The following is a 21,587-nucleotide window of genomic DNA, read 5'->3' on the forward strand; positions in this document are numbered from 1 at the left end:
AAAAGGCCCTACCAAATATGCAGTGACAACCAAAAAGCCCATATATATTTTAAAAAGAGTATGAAAGAAAAAAATCTGTATTCATAGAATCATATAATGGTTTGGGTTGGAAGGGATCTTTGAGGATCACTTAGTCCAACCCTCCTGCCGTGGGCAGGGACACCTTCCACTAGATCACGCTGTTCAAAGCCCCATCCAACGTGACCCTGAACACTTCCAATGATGGGGCATCCACAACTTTTCTGGGCAACCTCTTCCAGTGTCTCACCACCCTCATGGTAAAAAATTTCTTCCTTATATCCAACCTAAACCTATCCTCCTTCAGTTTAAAACTGTTGCCTCTTGTCCTGCCACTACAGGCCCTGGTAAAAAGTCTGTCCTCATCCTTCTTATAAGCCCCCTTTATATACTGAAAGGCTGCAATAAGGTCTCCCCAGAGCCATCTCTTCTCCAGGCTGAACAACCCCAACTCTCTCAGTCTATCCCCATAGGAGAGGTGTTCCATCCCTCTGATCATTTTTGCGACCCTCCTCTGGACCCGCTCCAACAGGTCCATGTCCTCCTTGTGTTGGGGGCCCCAGAACTGGACGCAGTACTCCAGCCGGGGTCTCACAAGAGCGGAGTAGAGGGGCAGAATCACCTCCCTCGACCTGCTGGCCACCCTTCTTTCGATGCAGCCCAGGATACGATTGGCTTTCTGGGCTGCAAGCGCACATTGCTGGCTCATGTCCAGCTTTTCATCCACCAGTAGCCCCAAGTCCTTCTCCACAGGGCTGCTCTCAATCCATTTATCCCCAAGGCTGTACTGATACCAGGGATTGCCCCAGCCCAGGTGCAGGACCTTGCACTTGGCCTTGTTGAACTTCATCAGGTTCACGTGGGCCCACTCCCCAAGGCTGTCAAGGTCCCTCTGGGTGGTGCCCCTTCCCTCCAGCAAATCAACTGCACCACTCAGCTTGGTGTCATCCACAAACTTGCTGAGGGTGCAGCACTTGATCCCACTATGTCATTGATGAAGACATTAAATAGTGTTGTCCCAGTCCAGACCCCTGAGGGGACCTTTATTATAAAGCCACCACATAAAGTATTAATATTCCAGGCAAGCCCATATCATTCTCTACTCTCATTAGTTTATTCCAAAATATAGCAGAAATATCTCAGATGGGTAACATGAAGGATGACAAACAGGAAACTTCCACAAAATGAGAGTGGGAAATCACAGACTACACAGCTTAAAATGAAAACAAGAAAGACCACACTCTTCTTCAGTATTTCTTATAATAAAAAAGGGGATATATGTTAAAATCAAAAGATAATGGATATACTGTTTTTAAAAAACATCAATACGTATCACTTTTCCCCCAAGTGGTAGCAAATCAGAAATCAGGCAAGTACACAGACTGAAACCTCCAGGTTTATTAAGTAGGATATTTCACAAGTTATAAACAATCATCTTTGAGTGTATAAGACAGCTTCTAAGTCATGAGGTGAGGCAGAAGTTTTCAATCAAACAGGCTAACTAGAGGATTCAACCCCTATGCTTCCATCCAAGGTGCCAAAGACAGGATACACAATGAACAGATCTTCTGATCCAGTACAGTAACTCCTGTATTTCTGGAATCTGAATCACTAACAAAACTACAAGGTACACTTGACAAAAAAAAAAAAAAGCATCATTACGAATGCAACTTCAACCATACACAGAGCATGAATAAACCAAGAGTCTTAAAAAAAACCCAACCATCCAAACAAACAAAAAAAAATCCAACGCCTCCCCCACCAAACAGCAATCCTCAAGATTCCCAAGGAAAGCAGATGTCACTCCTATCTTCACCAATGAGGACCCAGGGAACTAAAGGCCGGTCAGCCTCACCTCAGTCCCTGGGAAGGTGATGGAACAACTAATCCTGGAAACCACTTCCAAGCGCGTGAAGAACAAGGTGACTTGAAGTAGTCAGCATGGATTCACAATGGGGAAGTCATGCCTGACCAACTTAATAAACTTCTACAATGAAATGACTGGCTTGGTAGACAAGCTGAGAGCAGTGGATAGGCTCTACCTTGACTTCAGGGAGGCCTTTGACACTGTGTCCCGTAAGATCCTCATAGACAAGCTGTTGATGTATGCTGATGATGCAGACAGAGCGGTGGATTGAAAACTGGCTGAATGGCGAGGCCCAGAGGGTGGTGATCAGAGGAACAAAGTCTAGTCGGAGGCCAGGAACTAGCAGTGTACCCCAGGAGCAAATACTGGGTCCAGTCCTGTTCAACATCTTCATTAATGATCTGGATGATGGGACAGAGTGTACCCTCAGCAGGTTTGCAGATGACACAAAAACGAGAGAAGTTACTGATTCACCAGAGAGTTATGCTGCCATTCAGAGGGACCTGTACAGGCTGGAGAAATGGTCTGACAAGAACGTCCTGAAGTTCAACAAGGGGAGGCGCAAAGTCCTGCACCTGGGGAAGAACAATCCCAGCCATCAGTACATGCTGGGGGCCACCCAGCCGGAAAGCAGGTTGGTGAAAAAGGACCTGGGAGTCCTGCTGGACACAAAGTTGAGCATGAGCCAACAATGTGCCCTTACAGCAAAGAAGAGTAATGGTATCTAGGGCTGCACTAGGAGTATTGGCAGCAGGCTGAGGGAGGTGATCCTTCCCTTCTACACAGCAATAGTGAGGCCGCATCTGGAGTACTATTACCAGTTCTGGGCTCTCTAGTACAAGAGAGACATGGACATACTGGAGAGAGTCCAACAAAGGGCCACCAAGATGAAGGGACTGGAGTACCTCACGTATGAGGAAAGGCTGAGAGAGCTGGGACTGTTCAGCCTGGAGAAGAGAGGGCTCAGGGGGATCTCATCAATGCTTATAAATACCTGAAGGGAGGGTGTAAGACGGATGGAGCCAGGCTCTTTTCAGTGGTGTCCAGTGACAGGACAAGAGGCAATGGGCACAAACTGAAACACAGGAGGCTCTGCCTGAACACCGAAAAACACTTTTGCACTTTGATGGTGACCAACCACTGGCACCAGGTTGCCCAGGAAGGTGGTGGAGTCTCCATCCTTTGAGATGTTCAAATGCTGTCTGGACACAGCCCTGGGCAACTGACTTTAGGTGGCCCTGCTTGAGCAGAGAGGCTGGACCACATGACCTCCAGAGGTCCTTTCCAACCTCAACCATTCTGTGATTCTGTTATTATGTTGCTGACAATTATGACAACAGAACAGTCATATTCTTTTTATGTACCTAATATTGCTTCTGTGAGAGAGGTGTACAGTGCAAATCATTAACTTATACACGGCCATGTAAAGAAGTACCTATACAGAGGGCACACTTTAGGGTCAATTGTTTTAAATGTTACAACCGTATGTACCTGTTGCAGAGAGCATTAATAATTGGATACATATCTCTTTTTACAAAGCAAGAAGTTAATACAATCTCTAAATCAATCTAAAAACCTAAATTGTAAATCTAATCTAAAAGACTAGCACTCTGGTCTAAGTATTTTTTCAAGATTCTAACTCTCTTTAACTTTAATCCAAGGTGTTGATGAAAGTTTACAGCAAGCTGGCTACTATAACAATGTATTACAAGTTTAGAGAATGCCCACTATTTCTCAAGGTATAGAAAGGTCATACAGCAAATATGTGCTGATACACAATTACTTATAGAATATAGAAGGAAATAATGAAGGGATCATGCAGTCAGCTACTGCACTCATAAGACATTACAAGGAGATTCATAAGATTATAAGGAGATGGCAAGTTCTTCTTCCATTATCCCATGCAATTTTTAAAATATTTTACCTCTGTGTGCCTTGTTAGTGGAATAAATACTTTATTTAGCAGTTAGTTCTGTGAATTGAGGCTTTGGATTAAGGGAAAGTTCTCTTGAACTTTGACTTTTTCACTCAACTAAATTCAACAGGATTAAGATGTTTTCAAAACAAACTGAGAAAGTATATTCAAGTTCAAACTCAAATTACACCTTAGAGTCTACACTCACACTCAAATTGATATTCCACTTGTCATCTAGGCTAGGAAAAGGAAAGAAAAAAGGGGGTGAAATCATGCTTTAAGCATACGTAGAGGCACACACCTATATTTAAACCTGCTTTCATGCTAAAAAACAAGTTGCACTATGATAATTTGGCAGTTGCTTTTCTGCAAGCTTAATTACAAATCAGTTTAAAACTGCTTTATATGGTATGTAATATACTAGCAAAATGCCATTCCATGAGATCGTAGTGAAGTCACAAAGAATCTCCAAAATTGTAACGTACACCAGAAGCATTGTATGTTGCAGGGTTCACAAAACTGCAGACAAGTAACAGAGCAATGTCATCCCCAAACTAGGTCACAGAAGAACCACAGGTGTGTATGGTACAAGCTCCAAATAAAAGAGGATCAAAGGTGGTTTTATTAGTTTCTCATATGCTAAAGACCCAGCAGTAAAATATGTGTTAGTGCATAGCCTGTCGGAAGAAAATTGTCAGACAGCTGCTTTGTAGGGTATCTTCAGAATTGCCTTCCATTCTGCACACATATGCTGCATTCTGAAAGTTAGCCTTATAACCTTCCGTGATTTCACTTGGTTTTCAAATTAGTCACCTCCTTCAACAGACAGTCATACTTGCCTACATCGCATACTTACATTATCAGTCATTTACTTGGTTAGGTTCATGAGTTACTGTAATTTTGCACATGAAAATTCTAAGTTTTGTGTCTAAAATTACCCAGTTTTACAACGGATCAAGTTTAAATACTTTGGAAAAATCATCTGTGATGCAGTTCTGAATATCGTTAGCCTGCTCCACAGATATATATCTTGTCTTCTCAAAATGTGCATTTCACACCTAAATAAAATTCTAGGTTTATTTAGGCATAAACCTGCTGGTATAAATTATGCTGTTCTATTTCTGTCAGTGTTATCATGTGTACCTTAAATATAAAATTTATTTTCTATGTATTTTTTACTAACCAAATCATAAAGTAACAAACCGAATCTTATCCCAACAAGATATATAGCAATGATAAAAATAAAGCAAGAATAATTGAGTCAGTGTTCCACAATTCTTTTGAACCATTTGATCCTGGCTGACACTGATGTGCTCTGTATACACCTTCTAATGCAGTTGAAGGCCTGTTATGAACCAACAGAGGGATGTTACTATACCTTCCCATAGATGTAGACATTTATGCCTAAAGACACAATGAGACTTCCACAGCATGTACCAAAGCTTTAACTGGTAACAGGCACGTATGAAGCAAGATTATTATGCCATGGTAGAAAAGTATCTCAAAATCATAATAAGTATCTCACAAAATGCACCATCCAACCAGCTTACAAAATTAAAGATGGCAGGAGCTTAGATAGACTTTAAGTACAGAGACTCAACAGGCTGATGAGCCACACCCACGAGCTAAACCACTACAAGTGTTCATGAGCACATTTTACCCTTACCCTATTGTAAAGCATGTTCACAAACATCTCCAGATGGTTGTATTACTTTACATTGCTAACAGTGCACACATAGTCAGGTTCCAACAGTTACAGCAGCCCAGCTAACATGTAACATCTCTTTAAGACAATGGAACTCCACTGACCCGATCACATTTATCTACTACCTAATAAGTACCCTTTTTATTTTCCAGTACTTCGGCTTGTCACAAAGTTTGTATCTTAGTTTAAACTCCTTGCTTTAAAACAAACCTACACAGCTTTATTCTCTCTTAGAAAAAAACATTACCTTCTGAGGGGTCAAAACCCTCTGCCTGAACTTTTCAATCGCATCTTGACCTGCAGCCGCCCATGCACTGGCAAATGCTTCAGCTTTGTCTTGATCCAGGTGAATGCTTTGCAGCTGTTGTTGCAATGAAGCAGGCTTCAAGTTATGATAGACTGCCTGTTAAAAAGAAAAATAACTGCTGTTGTCGAGTACTGCTCCACAAGTTGTGCCAGATACATTCTACCACAGATGGCCACCGTGTTCACACAAGATTTTTACTAGCAACTCTACTGTGGGACTGCAAGCATCCTGTTCATCTTAACCCTCTGACTGAAAAGATAGAAAAGTGTAACTATCTCAATTGTATCTCAAAATGCAATATTACAAATGACTCTTCTCAAGACAGACAAACTATGAAAAAACGCATATACAAGCTAGACCTGAGTATACGTATATGTTTCCACTGTACGTAATGCCAAAGCAGCTACCACTGAAAAAAACCTGGGCTTTGAAGTCAATTGTGACCGTGAATAAAGGACAACTTTTCCAAATTCACACTGTTCAAGCAAGCCTGAACTACGAGGTAATATTCTGAAAAGACAGGAACAGTTTGCCAAAAGAGGTGAGTTAGATACAACCCCCCTATTAGCATCAATTTTTGTGGTAAACACTCTACATAGTGTGCTGGGCTCCATTTCCAAAACAGGACTCCGTCAGCACCAGGGCAGGGAAAAAAAAGAAAAAAGAAACAACACATGCGGCAAAGACCATGCAGCAGTCTTACTATCTATAATATGTCCATAGACCAAATGGCTGTTAAAAAAGTTATGCTCTGACAAAACAAGCAGCTGCTCTAAGAAGCGTAGCTATCAGCGGGAATACAAAAGAGTCCTCATACAACACATATTCCATCTGGGACTCTTCTTTGGGCAGATATTAATATCCTTCCCTTTTTTTTTTTTTAAATGCAAAAGAAGTTAAGTCCTAGAGGAGACTGAACTGCTTTTTCTGTTCATCTTCAATAATTATTGTATAAATGAAGCAGTCTGATGAAATTAGGACCAGGCAAACAGGTAAGTTTGCTGTTTGGTTGAGATGAAAATTCAAAATTCCAGTCTGCATGTGACCTCAGGTTTCATTTTGATTTTTCGGTGGATAGGAGCCATGGGGAGGACTGTTTGTTTGTTTTCTTTGTAATGCTGTGGAACGTGCTAACTAAGTGAACTAATCGTAAACCGACATGTGTAAGAGGACAAGAATCAAATCCCACAACAGACCATCAGTATGCATGCCCTCTGCACAGACTACACTTACTATACTTGCATGAAATGGATGGATAACATCGCGGCTGTGAGAATTTCTAATAAAGTTACCATATTTACCAGGTAATACATCGGCTTCCCAGCCTCAGCAGTGGTAGACTGTAGGACCAGAAAACCTTCCCGGTTTACAAGATACTTAGCTCTACACCATGCAGTCACCTACTCATTCAGATACTAGAGCTACATCGGGTGCACCCGTTCACCTAAGTACAGACTGCTTCTGTGCAGGAAAATTTTCCATAGCTGACACTTCATATAACTTAAGCAGTGCTCAATAATGCCATCTAATATTTTCCTTACAGGAATTTAAAAAATGCATGGCTGGCTTGCTTACGATGAATAAGAGGAAAGATTATATCTCATAATTATCAACACCTCTTGGAGTCATGCAGAGCTCACCTCTACCACCTATATTTACAGTAGCTGGAAACTCACTCCACAAATGGAATGAGTCCAATCCAAATTAGGAAGGCATGCAAACGAAAGCAATAAAATCACACCTCCAAAACATACATAATATACTACAGATACATCTTTTCACTAATTCCTTTTCTAACATGACTTTTATATTTTTGAAATCTACAATCGGATAAAAATATATATTTATCAATTCATAAGGATAGAAACAAGGTACCTGTTCCAAAATGAATGATATCGTTTCAAGAACTAGATGAAGATCCTGCTTTTCCAACGAAAAAGCTATTTGAAGTTTTTCTTCCTCCTCTTCACTGAAGCTACTTTCAGCCTGAAGCACAGAAATAGTTAGTCCTAACATTCCATTTAGCGACCAAGAACATACTCGTCAAAACAAAAACTTTCTCCCCATTTTTATAAACGTAGTGGCTGTCCAGTTGTTTCTAAATAGAAATAACAAAGTAAAGCTCTTTTCCAACAGAAAAATACAATGCAATTCCTCTCACTGAAAATCAAAATTAAAAGCCAACGGTATCACATGAGAATTTATCAGGATTACCTGAAACACATCACAAGAAAATGCATTCTCTTTCCACCTGAGAGACACTTAAGAAATATTTTTCTTTCAACTATCAGATCATCTCTAACAACCTTCTATAAATAAAAATAAGAAAAGGACGAAGCGCATTACTTAAATCAGACCCCAAAGAAAACAGAAGGCAAAACTGTAGTGAAGTTAGTTACATCTGGATGTAACTTCCACTCTGGATACTCTTCTGAAAACCACCCATGCTGTTACAAAGGAAATAAAAGCCTAATGTGTGCTTATTTTGAAAGTCAGATTTGAATCTATAGCCTACTGTATTACTGAAGATTACTGAGAATGTGCTGTACTTTTAAAATACAGCAGTTATATTCATTATACTACAGCAAATTAAACAGTAATTTAAATGCAGATATTGCCATCTTTTAAAACATAATTACTAACAAATCTATGCTACAGACATCAAAACACCATATTTAGACCACTTAGTAATCCAAAACTGCAAAGCTACACAAAAAAGCAATTGAGCTGTCAGAATAAACAAAATGAGGCAATTACACAAAAACTTCAATGACTGCAATATCTGTAACTAGAGTATCAAAATGGAAACATTATTTGAATCATTAGCTGTTAGAAGGAAAAGCAGAGCTCTGAGTATCTGCTTTGTTAAGGCAAATAAGTTTATTTAAAGTTTCTGGCCATTTAACACGCCCTAGAGTCAGAAACTTCGGAAAGGCCAGCTGAACAATTCATGAGGTTGACTGAGTGGGCTAAATTAAAGAGACCGCTCCAGCTCATGTAAACCCTGCTAATACTACTATTGAGTAGTTAAAAAAAAAAAAAGGTTGGTGACACTTTCCAGTTACCAATGAGTTAATATCCATGCAAAGCAATTGAGAAAACCCTCTGCAATAACAACAGCATCCAAGCTAGTAATTTTGGTAGGAATAAAATCAGCAAGTGAATCAAATAATCAAAACAATCCTTATAGTCTCAGAATTATGACCTTTAATACATTTGTATTTTCTATCCCTGCTGCTCCTAACCAGTAATATTTTAACGTTTCGTTTGTATATATATGTGTATAGAAAACAAATTCTGTATTTCTTTTTGTATTTTTTCTAAACACAGAACAAGGGAATAAACAGAATCTGACACTGAAAGATAAAGAAACTCAACAAAATAATTTCTGTTTTAGCATTTATCTTACAGTTTCCCCTGCAGTATTTAGTGCCAAGGTTAGATTTAGTCTCCATTTGACTTTTTGGCACTGTGTGATGCAACTGACTACTGATTTTACTTCTTTATTTTTTCTCTATTACTTGTTCTGCAATTGAAAAAAAAAAACCTTCTGTAAAGACGTCAAAAATATTCACTGGAAGTTACGGACTTTACTTTTAACCTCAGTTCCACAGATAGCTTTGGTCGATGGACATACAGAAATGGGGGGGGGGGGGGAAGCATTTAGTCTTTCCCCTGCAAGGGCAAGAGCAGATTTTGTGCAAAAAGCCAAGGAACTCGCGTCTCCTCCGAGAACGTTCTCGGGGACACCAGCACCTGGAGGCGATAGAAGCAGGCTGTAACAGGCGTTACTGGTTCTCACGCCATTCACCTTCTGCCGTTCATTACCGGTTCTTATTTCATTCACCTGAAACAGTTCTGAACAATTAGCGATGGATGAAATCAAGATAAAAAAATAATTTAAAAAAAAAATTGTAAGTAACTGTCCCTTCGCGAAACCGAGTGTCGCACCCGTCCCCAAAAGACGACTCTGCAGCACGCGGGGAGAGGAGGGACAGCGCTCCTCCCGGCTCGGCTCCCTCCCCTCCCCGTCCCACGGCAGGAAAGGCCCGGCTGCCCACGCCGCCGGCAGGACGCGGCAGGAGGGCGGGCAGGGAAAAGGCCGGGCGGGAGAGAGGCGGGACTCGGCAGGCCGCTCCGCTCCGGGGGCGCCGGTACCGCGCGCCGCAGACCCGCTCCCACGGCTCCGCCTGCAGCAGCGCGGCCAAAGCCCCGGCCGGACCCGGCTGGGCCCCGCGTCTGCCCGCGGCGGCCCGACGCCCCTCCCGCACGCGCGAGGCCCCGGCTTCCGCCCCGCCGCGCCCGGCGGGCACCGCTGCCCGCCGAACACGGCCCCAGCGGGCTCGCTCCGCCGCCCGCCCCGCCAACCTTCAGGTGCAGCTTCTGGAGAAGGCGGGAGAGGAGCCGCGGGAACCGGCCCGGGTCCACGGCGTTGAGCAGCGACACGGCCCTGCGGATGCTGCGCGGAAGGAGAGGAGGCGGTCAGAGGGACCCAGGCCCGGCCGAGGCCCTGGCCCTGCGCTGCGCTGCGCTGCCCTGCCCTGCCCTGCCCTGCCCTGCCCTGCCCTGCACTGCACTGCCGCGGCGGGAGCGGCCCTGCCGCCGGAGCAGCCGGTACCTGTCACTCTCCGGCACGACGGGCGCCGCCATGGCTGCCGCTGCGGCCCCGCCCCCCGACGGCAGCCCGGCGGGCCTAAGCGCCGCCGCTCCGCCCCGCCGCGGCAGGGCGCGGTGTGGCCGGGGTGACGGCCGGGGCTCCCCTCGCTGCGTGCCCCGAGCCCCCGCGCACAGTCCTGGGTGAAGGCAGAGCAAACCTGCGGCGACCTTCGGGGCTTGGGGAGAGCGGTGAGAAGCAAACCGGCGAGGGGTTTGCAGCGCCCCGCAGCCGTCGGAAAGGTTGTAGCTGAAATCCTCAGATCTAAAAGTTTTAAAGACATACAGGTGCTTAGCAGAAGGTACCGGGGGTCGGTATTTCGCCCTCTGTCGTGTGTCGTCAGTGCTCGTATGTGAATCACACCGCTGAGGTGTGCGTTGTGTGGAGCTCCGCGGCCTCTCCAGGCCCCACGGAGCCTTTTTGTTTCCATGTGGTAGCGCACAGCCAGCTCCAAACGACGGGTCGGCGAACTTCTTGTTCATAGACCACGAACTTGTAATAAAGTTGTCACACCTGCAGTATTACAGCAAAGTGTTCCAGAGGCCGTGGAACTAACAGCGGTGTTACCGTAAGTCGGCAGATGAAAAACTCTCTAAGACTCAATTTGGAGTTTTAGAAAGCAGGCATTCTTTATTGCGGCGCCGGACGCACAGGGGATCACTCCACCTAATGTGCGCGCCGAGCTGCTTAACTATAGGAGTTAAGTACAGTCAAAATATACATATTCATTAGTTTTCTGAGGCATGATTAACATATTAATGTTAGTTCATTAACATATGTAAAAGTCTTTACACATGCGCTCTTATGTCCATTGGTGGTCTTTCAGGGTCCTCTGGTGGTCGTCGATAGTCTTCCTCACCATGACCGCTAGTTGAACTCAGTTCTTGCGCATGCACAGTTCGTTCTTTGGCTCGGTTTGCACACTTTTACCTTCACAAACTAGGGGTCTTCAGCATCACTTTCTTATCTACAAAGTTTCAAGGTCTTCTGTCCTACTGAATGTTTAGCTTATCTATTCAGAGAGTATACCCCTACTGCACGGAGTAAACCCCTACTGAATGTTTGGCTTATCTATTCAGAGAATATGTCAAGCTTGGCTACATTATGTCCAGTGAAGAGAACCAGATGTCTCTTCAATATTCCTTTGTACTCGGTATCAGCGGCTGGCTGCGCTCCCATCTTCCCCAAATAACCTGTTCCCAGGTAACAACCCCAAACTCACCCCCCATCCCACGCCATTTAACTCCCCTGCGTGAGGCATAGAGCACGCCGTGCCGTGTTTCAGGCAAAATGCATGCTGGTTGGCAAGCCACGTGAACAGAAGCATTAACATTCAGGCTCACATGGAATTGGCACTGAATTGGGTATTTCTACTCCATGGATACTACCTTGAATGGATGTTATGTCTGTGAGACCTCTGGTTTCCATCAGATTTGGCTGAAATTGAAAAATGGGCTAAAAGACAACGGGACAAGCAAACAGAGGAACAGGCAGCATGACTGTAAACCTTGTTTTCCTAGGAAGCCAACTAAAAATATTAAAAATCTGCAAAAGGCTTTTGAATGTGGCTGTAAAGGTTTATAAGATGTGGCCCGAAAGGTTAGGTATATGGTAATAACTTATGGTAGGCTCAAGAGGCAGGTGGGAAAAGGCTGGAAATTTTTGAGGTACTGTAAAGAAATGTTTTATAAACACATATGCTGAAATCTTACCTCTGTTGAAGTGAGGGGAATTTAGTCATTAACTTCAATAGGGCCAGGATTTCAGCCGGGACGTTTGAAAAGATAATGTCTGTTTAAATAGACTAGGCCTTAAGAACCAACTTCAGGAAGAAAGAGTGACAAACCTGGCCATACTCCAACAGGAATTTTAAAGCAGAGAATTCCTGTCTGAGACTTCAACATTTGTACTACACCTCTTACCAGAAGCTGGACCCACAGTTGCTGTTATGAAAGGCAGCTACATTTTTCAAGGTATTGTTCTGGGGTGAAATGTAATTATATTCAACTATTTCATCTGTTTTTCTGTACTCTTATAAAACATGAAAAGACAATATTCTTGCAAGAAACTTACTTGGCTGAAAAGAAAAATGAGTGTGTCACTTCACACTGAAGTAATGTAACTTCATGTTCTAGGAACTCTCCCCTGAGAGCAGAATTTTATAAAGTTTGTTCAGTCAAAATGAGCAAGGGTGACTGGAAGTCTAGACAATTGCTTACTTATTTTAAAAAGTTCCAGCTGATACAGGTATTGGATGCACCACTCAGGTTTGCTGCCAATTGTCTGGTTTTATAATCATATGGACCTATTTTAAAGTGTTCTCTTTTCCACTTTGCTGCATCAAATGAATATTCAAAATGAGTAGTTAAACCAATGAACATTTAAAAACTCAACTGGGCAGGATCCTGAGCAACCTGCTCCAGCTGGACCTGCTTCACACAGAAGGTTTGACTGGAGACCTCTGGAGGTTTCTTCCACCCTGTATTATTCTGTGATCAAAGCCTTGCTGAAGAAAGACAGGAAAGAGAGCACCTGAGTGGAAATAATAAATAATGAAGCTAACCTGACAAGGTGCTGTCAAGTGCACAGTTAAATAATTTTTTTCCTAATACCTTCTCTGTTCCTAAAAAAGGAATTATAAAAAGTTGTGACTTCTCATACATCCATTTATTACTGTTTTGTACTTGCATCCGTGATCCATTTTTCCAATATGAATAATAGCTTTTTCCACTGAGCTAATGATATTACACAATTTAATGTATTTTATCAGTTGTCTTAACTATCCATCTAGTTAACACATATTTTGAGTCAAATTGTTACCCATATTTTGACTCAAAATATTCTACTTAGATGTGCAAATGGATGTTGTATGGGTTTTTGGATTAATCTGCTCACATCCTATGACAAAATCTTAGGCATCAGTGACTGAGACTTTAGAGCATCTAGCTGCTAATGAAAGTTAGAAATCTTACTGCCTTACAACAGTCTTGAAAAGGTCAGTCTCCCCTACTTTCCATTTCCAGAAATTGAACTATATATTCTGTCCTTTCACAACGACCAAACAAGCCTTCATGTTACTTGATTATGGTTTGGTTTACAGACTTTTATCATCACCCAGCCCTTCAGTTAGAATTCGTTTAGGCTCTGCTTTTTAAAATACTTCTGTGGTTATCAGGTGAAACTGGTTATGTAGGGCATGAAAAGGATGTAAAGTTAGGAATTACAGAATACTTTCTACACAAGGTTAGTTAAGCACTGTAATAAATTGCATGAGAAAGTTAAGAATCTCTTTCATTAGAGGTTTTAAAGCACAGAGACAAATATCTGTCATGAAAAATGGGTAGTAAATGTGTAGAAAGTGAGTAAAGCTGATCCAGCATTGAGGACTACAGGCTCTCAAGATCCTACCAGGACCTGTTTTCTTTGAGTGTATTATTTTCTCTTTTTTCTTGGCTCCTTTTGATCCACTTTTTATTCCATAGCCTCTTACTTGCAATGCCATTCTGTCTACACTCACACCTTTCCTTTTTCTGTCATCTTCATCTCTGTTATTTTTCCTTGCTTCTGAAGTTACACACAAAAGAACATGTTGAACTCCTTCAAGATCTCATTTGTACAATATCCTTGACACTATTTATTGACTAAATAATTGTCCTACAACTCAATGAAAATAAACCAATAAAGTTTCACATAAATTTTCACTTCCAACTTGCAAGTGGCTTAAGCAATTGAAGTTAGCAAACTATAAATTTGTGTGGCAGGGATTGAATTGTGCCTTTTACCTAGTATTAAATAGCTCAACTTCTGAAAGCTTGTTGAAAAAATAATTCTTTTTTGTAAAGTGTGTTCTAAGTGTTTCAGGTAAATTACGTCTATCAGAAATAAATACTCCTCTGTTGCTGTCTGTGACTGTTATTACGAAACAATCTGCCATTCTTTCTGTGGCATTATTTGCGTTCCACTGAAGGAATAATCTCATTAAAATCACAAGGACTACTTGGATTCTGCTCGGAAAGAGTAAGGGCAGGTGACTATGAATAAGGGCAGGGAACTCTTAGTTTATTGGTTCTGTATGCTGGTCTGTTGTTTGCTATTTTTCTGCTTGTATGTGAACATTCAGTATTACGTCTAGGTCACGTGAAGGGATCCAGATTATTTGGGCGGCACAGTGCTTCACAATGGAAATCAGGGCTGCATAGCCTACTCCTTTAATCAGAGGCATCTGTGAGCGTACAGGAGATTCAGCTGTGGACAATAGGCCTTAATTTATTGCATTATAACATGAACAGATGTGATCCTGTAAGGGACCAGCATTCATACATTTGTACCTGAGCGGAGGTGGAAGCAGGTCAGTACTTTGCAGGGCCAGGCTAATGGAGAAAAGACGCATTGCCCTCTGCAAATGATAGGACAGGAAATCTTTCTACGGTTCAGGCCAAGATTACAAATTAGGGTTAATGAAATGCAAGTATCATATTCTACCTAATGTTCAAAGTTGCAGTTAGCTCAGACTTGATATATCTCTTTTCCAAATAGAACGGGGTCAAACAAAATAGTCCACTGAAACATGCATAATTTGTTTTAAAATGTTTTAAGATTATGAACAATGAGTCAAAGGAGAAGCTACAATCAATATTGCGAATACTTGCTAAGAAACTCAGTAGAGCTGTAGCAACTGTAATGCTTTTGGTGCAAATATTTACTTAAGGCATATTTAAGTACTTATCCAGAAGGTATCAGTCTGTGTTTCTTTAGTCAAGCTCTTCTGGTTTTCCCACTGAAGTGAATCAAATCTGTATTTTACTTTGGTGTGGATGTATATAGAGGAAGCTCAGTTGTGCTCTTACAGGAGGTGTTAAAAGGATCATGAAAATTGTCTGGAAAAGAGTTCAAAGTGTATTACTTTTTTTTTAATGCCTTTCTGTGTTTGTATGAATCACAGACGCTGACAAATATTAACTGTAGAGTTCTTACCTTGACAAATGCTGGCACATACTAGTATAAGTTCACTAACAGTATGGACTTATTTTTCTCTAAATGATGCGGTGGGATTGAATGGCACCTCACCATATGCAGAAGTTCATTTTAAGCCAGGAGGAACAGTTTAGTGGTCTCAGGTTGTGACTGAAATATCTAGACTTTCTGGAACCACAGATCTGACTTCTCCCAGGGCTGACTGTCCTTCATAATTTTTAAAGCACTGTAGGTAAACTGAATACCATGCAGTTTACTGTGGTTACCTAACGTTAAGTCCCCACGTGGACAGGAATCCCGTAACAGTTTTCATACAAAATTTGGGGCCTTACTTTGGGAAAAAAAATCTCCATTTTCTGCCTGTTGTTTTACAGTGCTGTAATCTGTTGTATTCCTAGTCTGTGTTTCAGAGGTGCTGCGTTATATATGTAACTGTAGATAAGTAATTATGGAGCCTTTACATAAAAGGATTTATATAAATAATTCTAAGTTTTCATTGTGGAACTTTGCATGAAGGATTTGCAAAGAGCAAGAGGAAAGTCAGTGTAATTTTGCCCATTTATTACCATGGAAACAGAGGCAGACATGGGAGTGGTGGCCCTGCTACAGCTGACTAGCTAGTCAGCCTCATGCCCCAATACAGCTTTGGTCTGCCTTCTTATTCAAAACTCCCATCTCTTAACTCATCTGATAAAGCCTGGGGTGTTCTTTGTCTTTAGCACACCTTCGCATCTTAAAAGTCATAATTTTTAATGGCCTTCGCTTTCATGGTGGCCTCTTCTGAGCCACATGATAATAATTTTATTAATATTTCCTTTAAATTGGCTGTTGTTTTAGGAGCAGCTGTAAGTATCCAATGCAATATGCAAGGACAGCTGTTGTGTTTTTTTCCTCAGACCTGTGACAACTTCTGATATCAAGAAGTATAGACAAATTGTTAAATAATGAGTGTCTTCAGTGGCTAACTTTCTGGCTTAAAGTCTAACGGAGTGCAATGAAGGCAAACAACAAGATGCTGTGCATAGCTCTTATTTTGTTTTCTGAGTTTTCAAGTTTGTAAATGGCAGGAGATGCACAGTGCAGTCTTTGGAACCAAGAGGATCCCAATAAGACAATGCCCAAGCACTTAGGAGGTTAGTAGAGAAAGAGCCATCTTTACCTATACAAAAATCATAACGGGAGCACATTATTCATTTCCGTGAAGTTGACTTCTTTGTAGCAGTAACATCTAAGAAAGCAGAGGGTGAGTATCTCCTTCCAGATAGATACGGATTGTAAGCAAGGGAAATACAAGTGGAAGGCACAATGAATTCAAATTAAACAAACGGAATTAATTTTTAGGCAAGGGACTGAGAGATGGTATCTTAGCTAGGCTATAGTTTAATACGTACTTGTGCTTTCATCTTTCCTTAAGCCACTGTGGGATGACTGGCAGCCATGAGCAAAGCAGCCACGTGGACAAGGAAGAGACAGGCAAAGTAAATTGACAGTGTCACAAACTGTTTAACTTGCATAATCCGGGGCGGGGGGTGGAGAGGACAGACCTTATGGAACAGTTCATTGATCTGCTTCCCCTTATTTTAAACATTAGCTTTCTAAAGCAAACTTATTCCAAGGGAAAACCGTATTCTGTTTAGACTGACATATGGTAAAAGATGATCTAGTGTCATCTGGAGAGTGGCCAATTTCATAGGAGACTAAGAAATGTTCTCTGCCTTTTCCGGTAAGGGATTTTATTTAAAACCACAATGTCATGCAGTGTGGCATTATGTAATCGCCTAACAAAAACTATCAGATATGGGCACTCTGTTATTATTTTTATATAATGTATCTACCACTAAGTTTCACAATCAGTTAAACATACGCATGGCACTGGTCTTTTTTTCTCCCCTCCACACATGTACAACTGCTCTAATAGGGATTATACTTGTGCACTGTCAGCTGCTCATTTGGAATTGGGGGGAAAAGTTAGCAGCATCATTGCAGCGATAGAGTCCTTCTCAAACCACAGCAGAACTGCCTCTGCAATATCCTCTTATTTCATTATCCTTATCTTGGCTCTCACTTCTGTTTTTTCAGGTTTTGTGCTATATTTTCAAGGTTGCACTAAGTGTTTTTGTGATGGAGTTCTCTTATACTTTGCATTTAGCTATGATTGTGACAGAGGCACAGTCCATGTTAAAAACCACAAAGTAACATCAATGAATTCAATAATGGGATTCTAAAGGCTTACACCAATCTGGGTTTAATGACATTACTCAAAAAATTTAACATGTAGCCTTACTACAGGAATCCACTTGAGAAACTATTTGGGTTTTTTCCTTTAAGTGGAAAGAAAGTGAAGCTAATTCAAACTTGTCTATTTCAGATCTTGAGGTTATTTCAAAGGAAGGCTGACATCTTCCTGTCCGTGTAAATCAACTTTGTCTTCTTGAAGGCTGCTTATTCAGTCAAGTCCAGAATGAGTCTGTGGCACACCTGGAACAAGAAACCAATCCCTGACTACATTGCCAGGATTTCCACCTACTTTAAGAAATAAAGCTCAGAGATGATGTGGGCTATTTGGACTCCTGGCACAAGTCAAAGGATACTTTGGGATCAGTGAGGTATACAAGAGAACAGCACCAGATCCGACTGCCAAACAGAGAGTGTTTTAACCACACAGCAAATATTCCTATGAAGTTTTTTGGTACTGGGTGTCATTAGTTGAGAGGAGCAACAAATCTTTCCAAGGTTATCAAGTCAGAAGGAGATTGTGGTGTTAAGGCATTCTTGGGATCTGTTCCAGGCAGTTTCTTCTACTGGGAAATATCTCTGCCTTGGAGCAGGAGGTCTTTGTCCACAGAGAATGGCCTCTTATAGGGGAGAAAAGTGGTGCCGCATTCAAAGCTGGGAGAGTCTCCTCAAAAACAACAAGCACTGGGCCCAGGGAATGATTCCCTCACTAGCAGCACGCTCCTGGAGATCACCTGTGGCAATCTGCAGCCTTCCCCCCTTCAAGATCCAGAGGGACCCTCACTCCTCAAAAAGGGTGTGAGCGCCCATCATGAATGAGAACACCTACCTCATAAGAAGACTGGGTGTAAGTTACAGTATTTGAAATCTGTTGTGTCTTGCATGAAAAGGAAAATCCTGGAACTGAAGAGACTTTTCTGTCCAGAGGCAAAAATATCCAATCCGTTTAGCTATATAATTAATGACTGATCAAGGTTAAGTGCGCCATATCCTGTAAGAAAAAAAATGCTGACTGAACGTGTTGGTTTCAGTCTTGTAGCCTGGGCAGCAAGAAAGAATTGCAGAGTCGTTTCCACTCTCCTCTGCTTTATATATGGAGGGACATGGAAAGCAGTGACCTAGTTTCAAAAGAACGGTGTTACCTCAAATGACTCCTGCCTCATCTATACAAGACACGAATGCATCAGAAGGAAAGGCACTTTGACAAGCTTTCACAAAAGAAAGAGCTGTGTCACACAGCTGAGTAAATGAACAAGCAGAGAGATCGGCAAGAAAAAAACTCATTACAAGTAATGTGGTTCAGCTTCCCAGGGTAAGAAAATTGTCTTCCCACAGCAGTCCAGACACCTTCCGTTTTAGAAAGTCAAGATTTAGAGAGGACTGACTAGATGCCTCAGTAAAGCTCACAAGGATGAGGAAGAATGAAATACATACTTTTACTTAATGGGGAAGGTTAAAGTCTGCTAGGTAGGCAGCAGTAAAGAAGCACAAGCACCACTGCCAGGCACTTCACTAAAGACAATTCATAAAGCCAAGATTTACCGTAATAAAATGTGAAGAAAAAAGAACTTCGCTCAGGCACAAAAACTATCAGAACAAAATCAGTCAGGGACAAAAAATGGCAACACGCTGATCACATTCCCAGCTTCAGTCTCAATTGCATCATAAACCCATTTCCTATTGCAGCGACATTCTGGTCCACATTTGTTTGAATTGCATTTAGGGCAAGGATAGAAGCAACCCAGACAGTTCTTTTCCAGGCAATCACACAAATCCATGTTATTACAAAGCAGCCTGCCATGTTTGTCATACTTCTTTGTAATTCTGCGAAAGAGAAGAAAAAGTGATTCTCAGAGAATGCTTCAACATGTTCGAAGTCTAAACCAAACAAATACGGAAAACATCTGTCCAGGAACAAATATTTCCTCTTGAACAACCTCACAGTATAATGAAATACCAGCATTATATCCTAATTGCAACAGCCACTGTTATTAAAAATGAAAGTGTGCCAAAGAAGTAATCAAAATTCTCTTAAGTCCCAGAGAAAAAGCTTGTTTTCCCAGCACAGCTTTCATCTGTAATAAATCTCTCTGTAAAATATTAATGCTTTTATTCATTTCATTTATATTCAGTAAACAGCATACCAGCCATTTTTTAAAGTAAAATATGTAATAAATTAGCACATCTTACTTGGGCTTATAAAAAAAGTCTTGCTTCATCTGTGACATGCGCGCCTTCTTTTTCTGCTCTCTAGTTTCAGGATTGAAGTCAGCTACCTGAGGTCCTGGATTTTGAAAGGCTAAGCATTTTAATTGTTTCTCAAGTTGTTGCTATAAATAAACAACAAAGTTTATAATTAGTACAATTGGAACAAATATTTATTGGCTGCCAAATGTCCTCACTGGCTTTCAAATGACATTAAAATTAATTTTCTTGATAACTTAAAACAACACAGGAAACGAAGCAAAACTCGACCTAAATTAAGATCACATTGTTTAAAATGTTTGCTTGCCTAACTGTTGAGTATTCCTTTGACCGACCGTGCATCCTGACAGGAGAGGGAACAACCTCAACTCTGAATACATGGTGGTACAGTAGTTCTGGTACAGTGGCTTGGAGTTTGAAAGTTGTTTTGTGGGAGGCAGAATCATGTTGGGTTTTTTTTCTTCAACTTTATCCATAATGTAAAAACAAGTACTATGATTATAAGCATCTCAACTGGATTCGCCCTTATCTTAGCTGTTCCCTCAGATGCCTAGAACTCATCTTTGTCCAAACAATCTGAGGGCAAGAGAAATGTCTGGAGGAGCAACTAGTGCAGGAAGGAAGCATTTGCACAAGGGAGGAGTATGAAAAAAGCACAGACAAAAATAAAGAAGCTAAACTGAGCACAGTTTTTGAGAAATAGGAGAGAGCATTTTCTTGCCTATTTTGTGGAATTCATGTCTGCAATTAGCTAAAACCACTGAATAGTTTTGGAGGTTAAAACATCAGCTCTGTGTATTGCCATTCCACATAGTCCATGTATGTTGACACTCATGTCTAAAGTCAATGCAAACAAACATGGGCATTGTGTCAAACAATTTCTCTTTGGACAATGACTGTGGACATTGAACATACACTTGTCACTCATTATGCAGAGGCACACACGTACATACAAATTTCTCTTCTCCTCTTAGGTAAATGGAGCTGACTTGCCACCCCTCAGCTTCCCTGGAGGGTGTCATTCCTTTCAGAGTCCACAGTGATTTTTCACAAACAAGTGAGTGCCTTCATTGCTTCTCATGGGGAAAGCAGGGGCAGTTCAGTCCAATCTGCTGATACAGTGATTTAGAAATAGCCGTGCCCTTGAGTGCACTTACTTACAAGATAGTTGATGCTGTGCATCTTCAGTTGCACCCTGCTGAAAACCTACAGGGCAATCTCATGCACCTACATTATTCAGACATTTCTTCTTTTGAGTCTGGGGTAGATTTTCAGTGCAGAAAATATGCTTCAGCATCATCATTGTCCACGATCATAAATTACACAATTTCAAGTTGGAAACAAATAATAAGCTATGGAGATAGTCCTCCCTCTAAGAGTACTCTCCTATTTCCCTACTTACTATTTCTTTCTAGCTCAGAAGTGCTCTTAGCCCTTTAAATCAATGCACTGCAAACTTGACTCATTTCACTGTTGTTATTACTGATATTTCCCTATTGACTCCAGCTTTTTATTTTTGTAATTATGGAAGAAATTTAAGGCAGTGGTAAGTATCTTGATAATAAAATGGTACTGGAGAAGTCATACCAATTGTTTTTGCGTTACTGAGCAGTCCTTAGCAGAAGAGACATTTCCTTCTGCAGACATTTCCTGGTCAGAATTGCTTTTCTTGCAGTTTTCTTCCGCATGATCACTCATTTGACCATC

General features: G+C 41.4%; 2 protein-coding genes across 4 annotated transcripts in view; both read right to left on the minus strand.

Moving 5' to 3' along the window:
* The window catches only part of COMMD10 (COMM domain containing 10), a 112,877-nt gene extending 102,393 nt beyond the window's left edge, over positions 1-10,484 (minus strand). The window contains exons 1-5 of one of the 3 annotated variants that reach the window (XM_076362298.1): positions 10,431-10,484; positions 10,181-10,271; positions 7,688-7,798; positions 5,753-5,908; positions 1,101-2,286 (exon numbers count right to left, since the gene is read on the minus strand). In XM_076362298.1, the coding sequence (XP_076218413.1) occupies positions 2,104-2,286; positions 5,753-5,908; positions 7,688-7,798; positions 10,181-10,271; positions 10,431-10,462 (573 nt within the window). In that variant the 5' untranslated portion in view covers positions 10,463-10,484 and the 3' untranslated portion in view covers positions 1,101-2,103. The other 2 variants (XM_076362299.1, XM_076362296.1) reach the window with 2 other exon arrangements.
* An 8,788-nt stretch (positions 10,485-19,272) lies between these two features.
* On the minus strand, positions 19,273-21,578 carry ARL14EPL (ARF like GTPase 14 effector protein like). The gene is made up of 3 exons (XM_076362201.1): positions 21,468-21,578; positions 19,866-20,005; positions 19,273-19,499 (listed from the first exon to the last, which is right to left on the minus strand). Exons 1-3 carry the CDS (start codon positions 21,576-21,578, stop codon positions 19,277-19,279), a joined length of 474 nt encoding a protein of 157 aa, XP_076218316.1. The 3' UTR covers positions 19,273-19,276.
* Between the last annotated feature and the right edge of the window lie 9 nt (positions 21,579-21,587).

The sequence above is a fragment of the Aptenodytes patagonicus genome, chromosome Z (genome assembly GCF_965638725.1).
Source record: "Aptenodytes patagonicus chromosome Z, bAptPat1.pri.cur, whole genome shotgun sequence".
Taxonomy (NCBI): Eukaryota; Metazoa; Chordata; class Aves; order Sphenisciformes; family Spheniscidae; genus Aptenodytes; species Aptenodytes patagonicus.

Coding starts and splice junctions, on each gene's coding strand:
- ARL14EPL (XM_076362201.1), bottom strand. CDS start 21,578: ATGAGTGATCATGCGGAAGAAAACTGCAAGAAAAGCAATTCTGACCAG. Junction 20,006..21,467: donor CAGTAACGCAAAAACAATTG/GTATGACTTCTC, acceptor GTTTATTTATAG/CAACAACTTGAGAAACAATT. Junction 19,500..19,865: donor GACTTTTTTTATAAGCCCAA/GTAAGATGTGCT, acceptor TCTCTTTCGCAG/AATTACAAAGAAGTATGACA.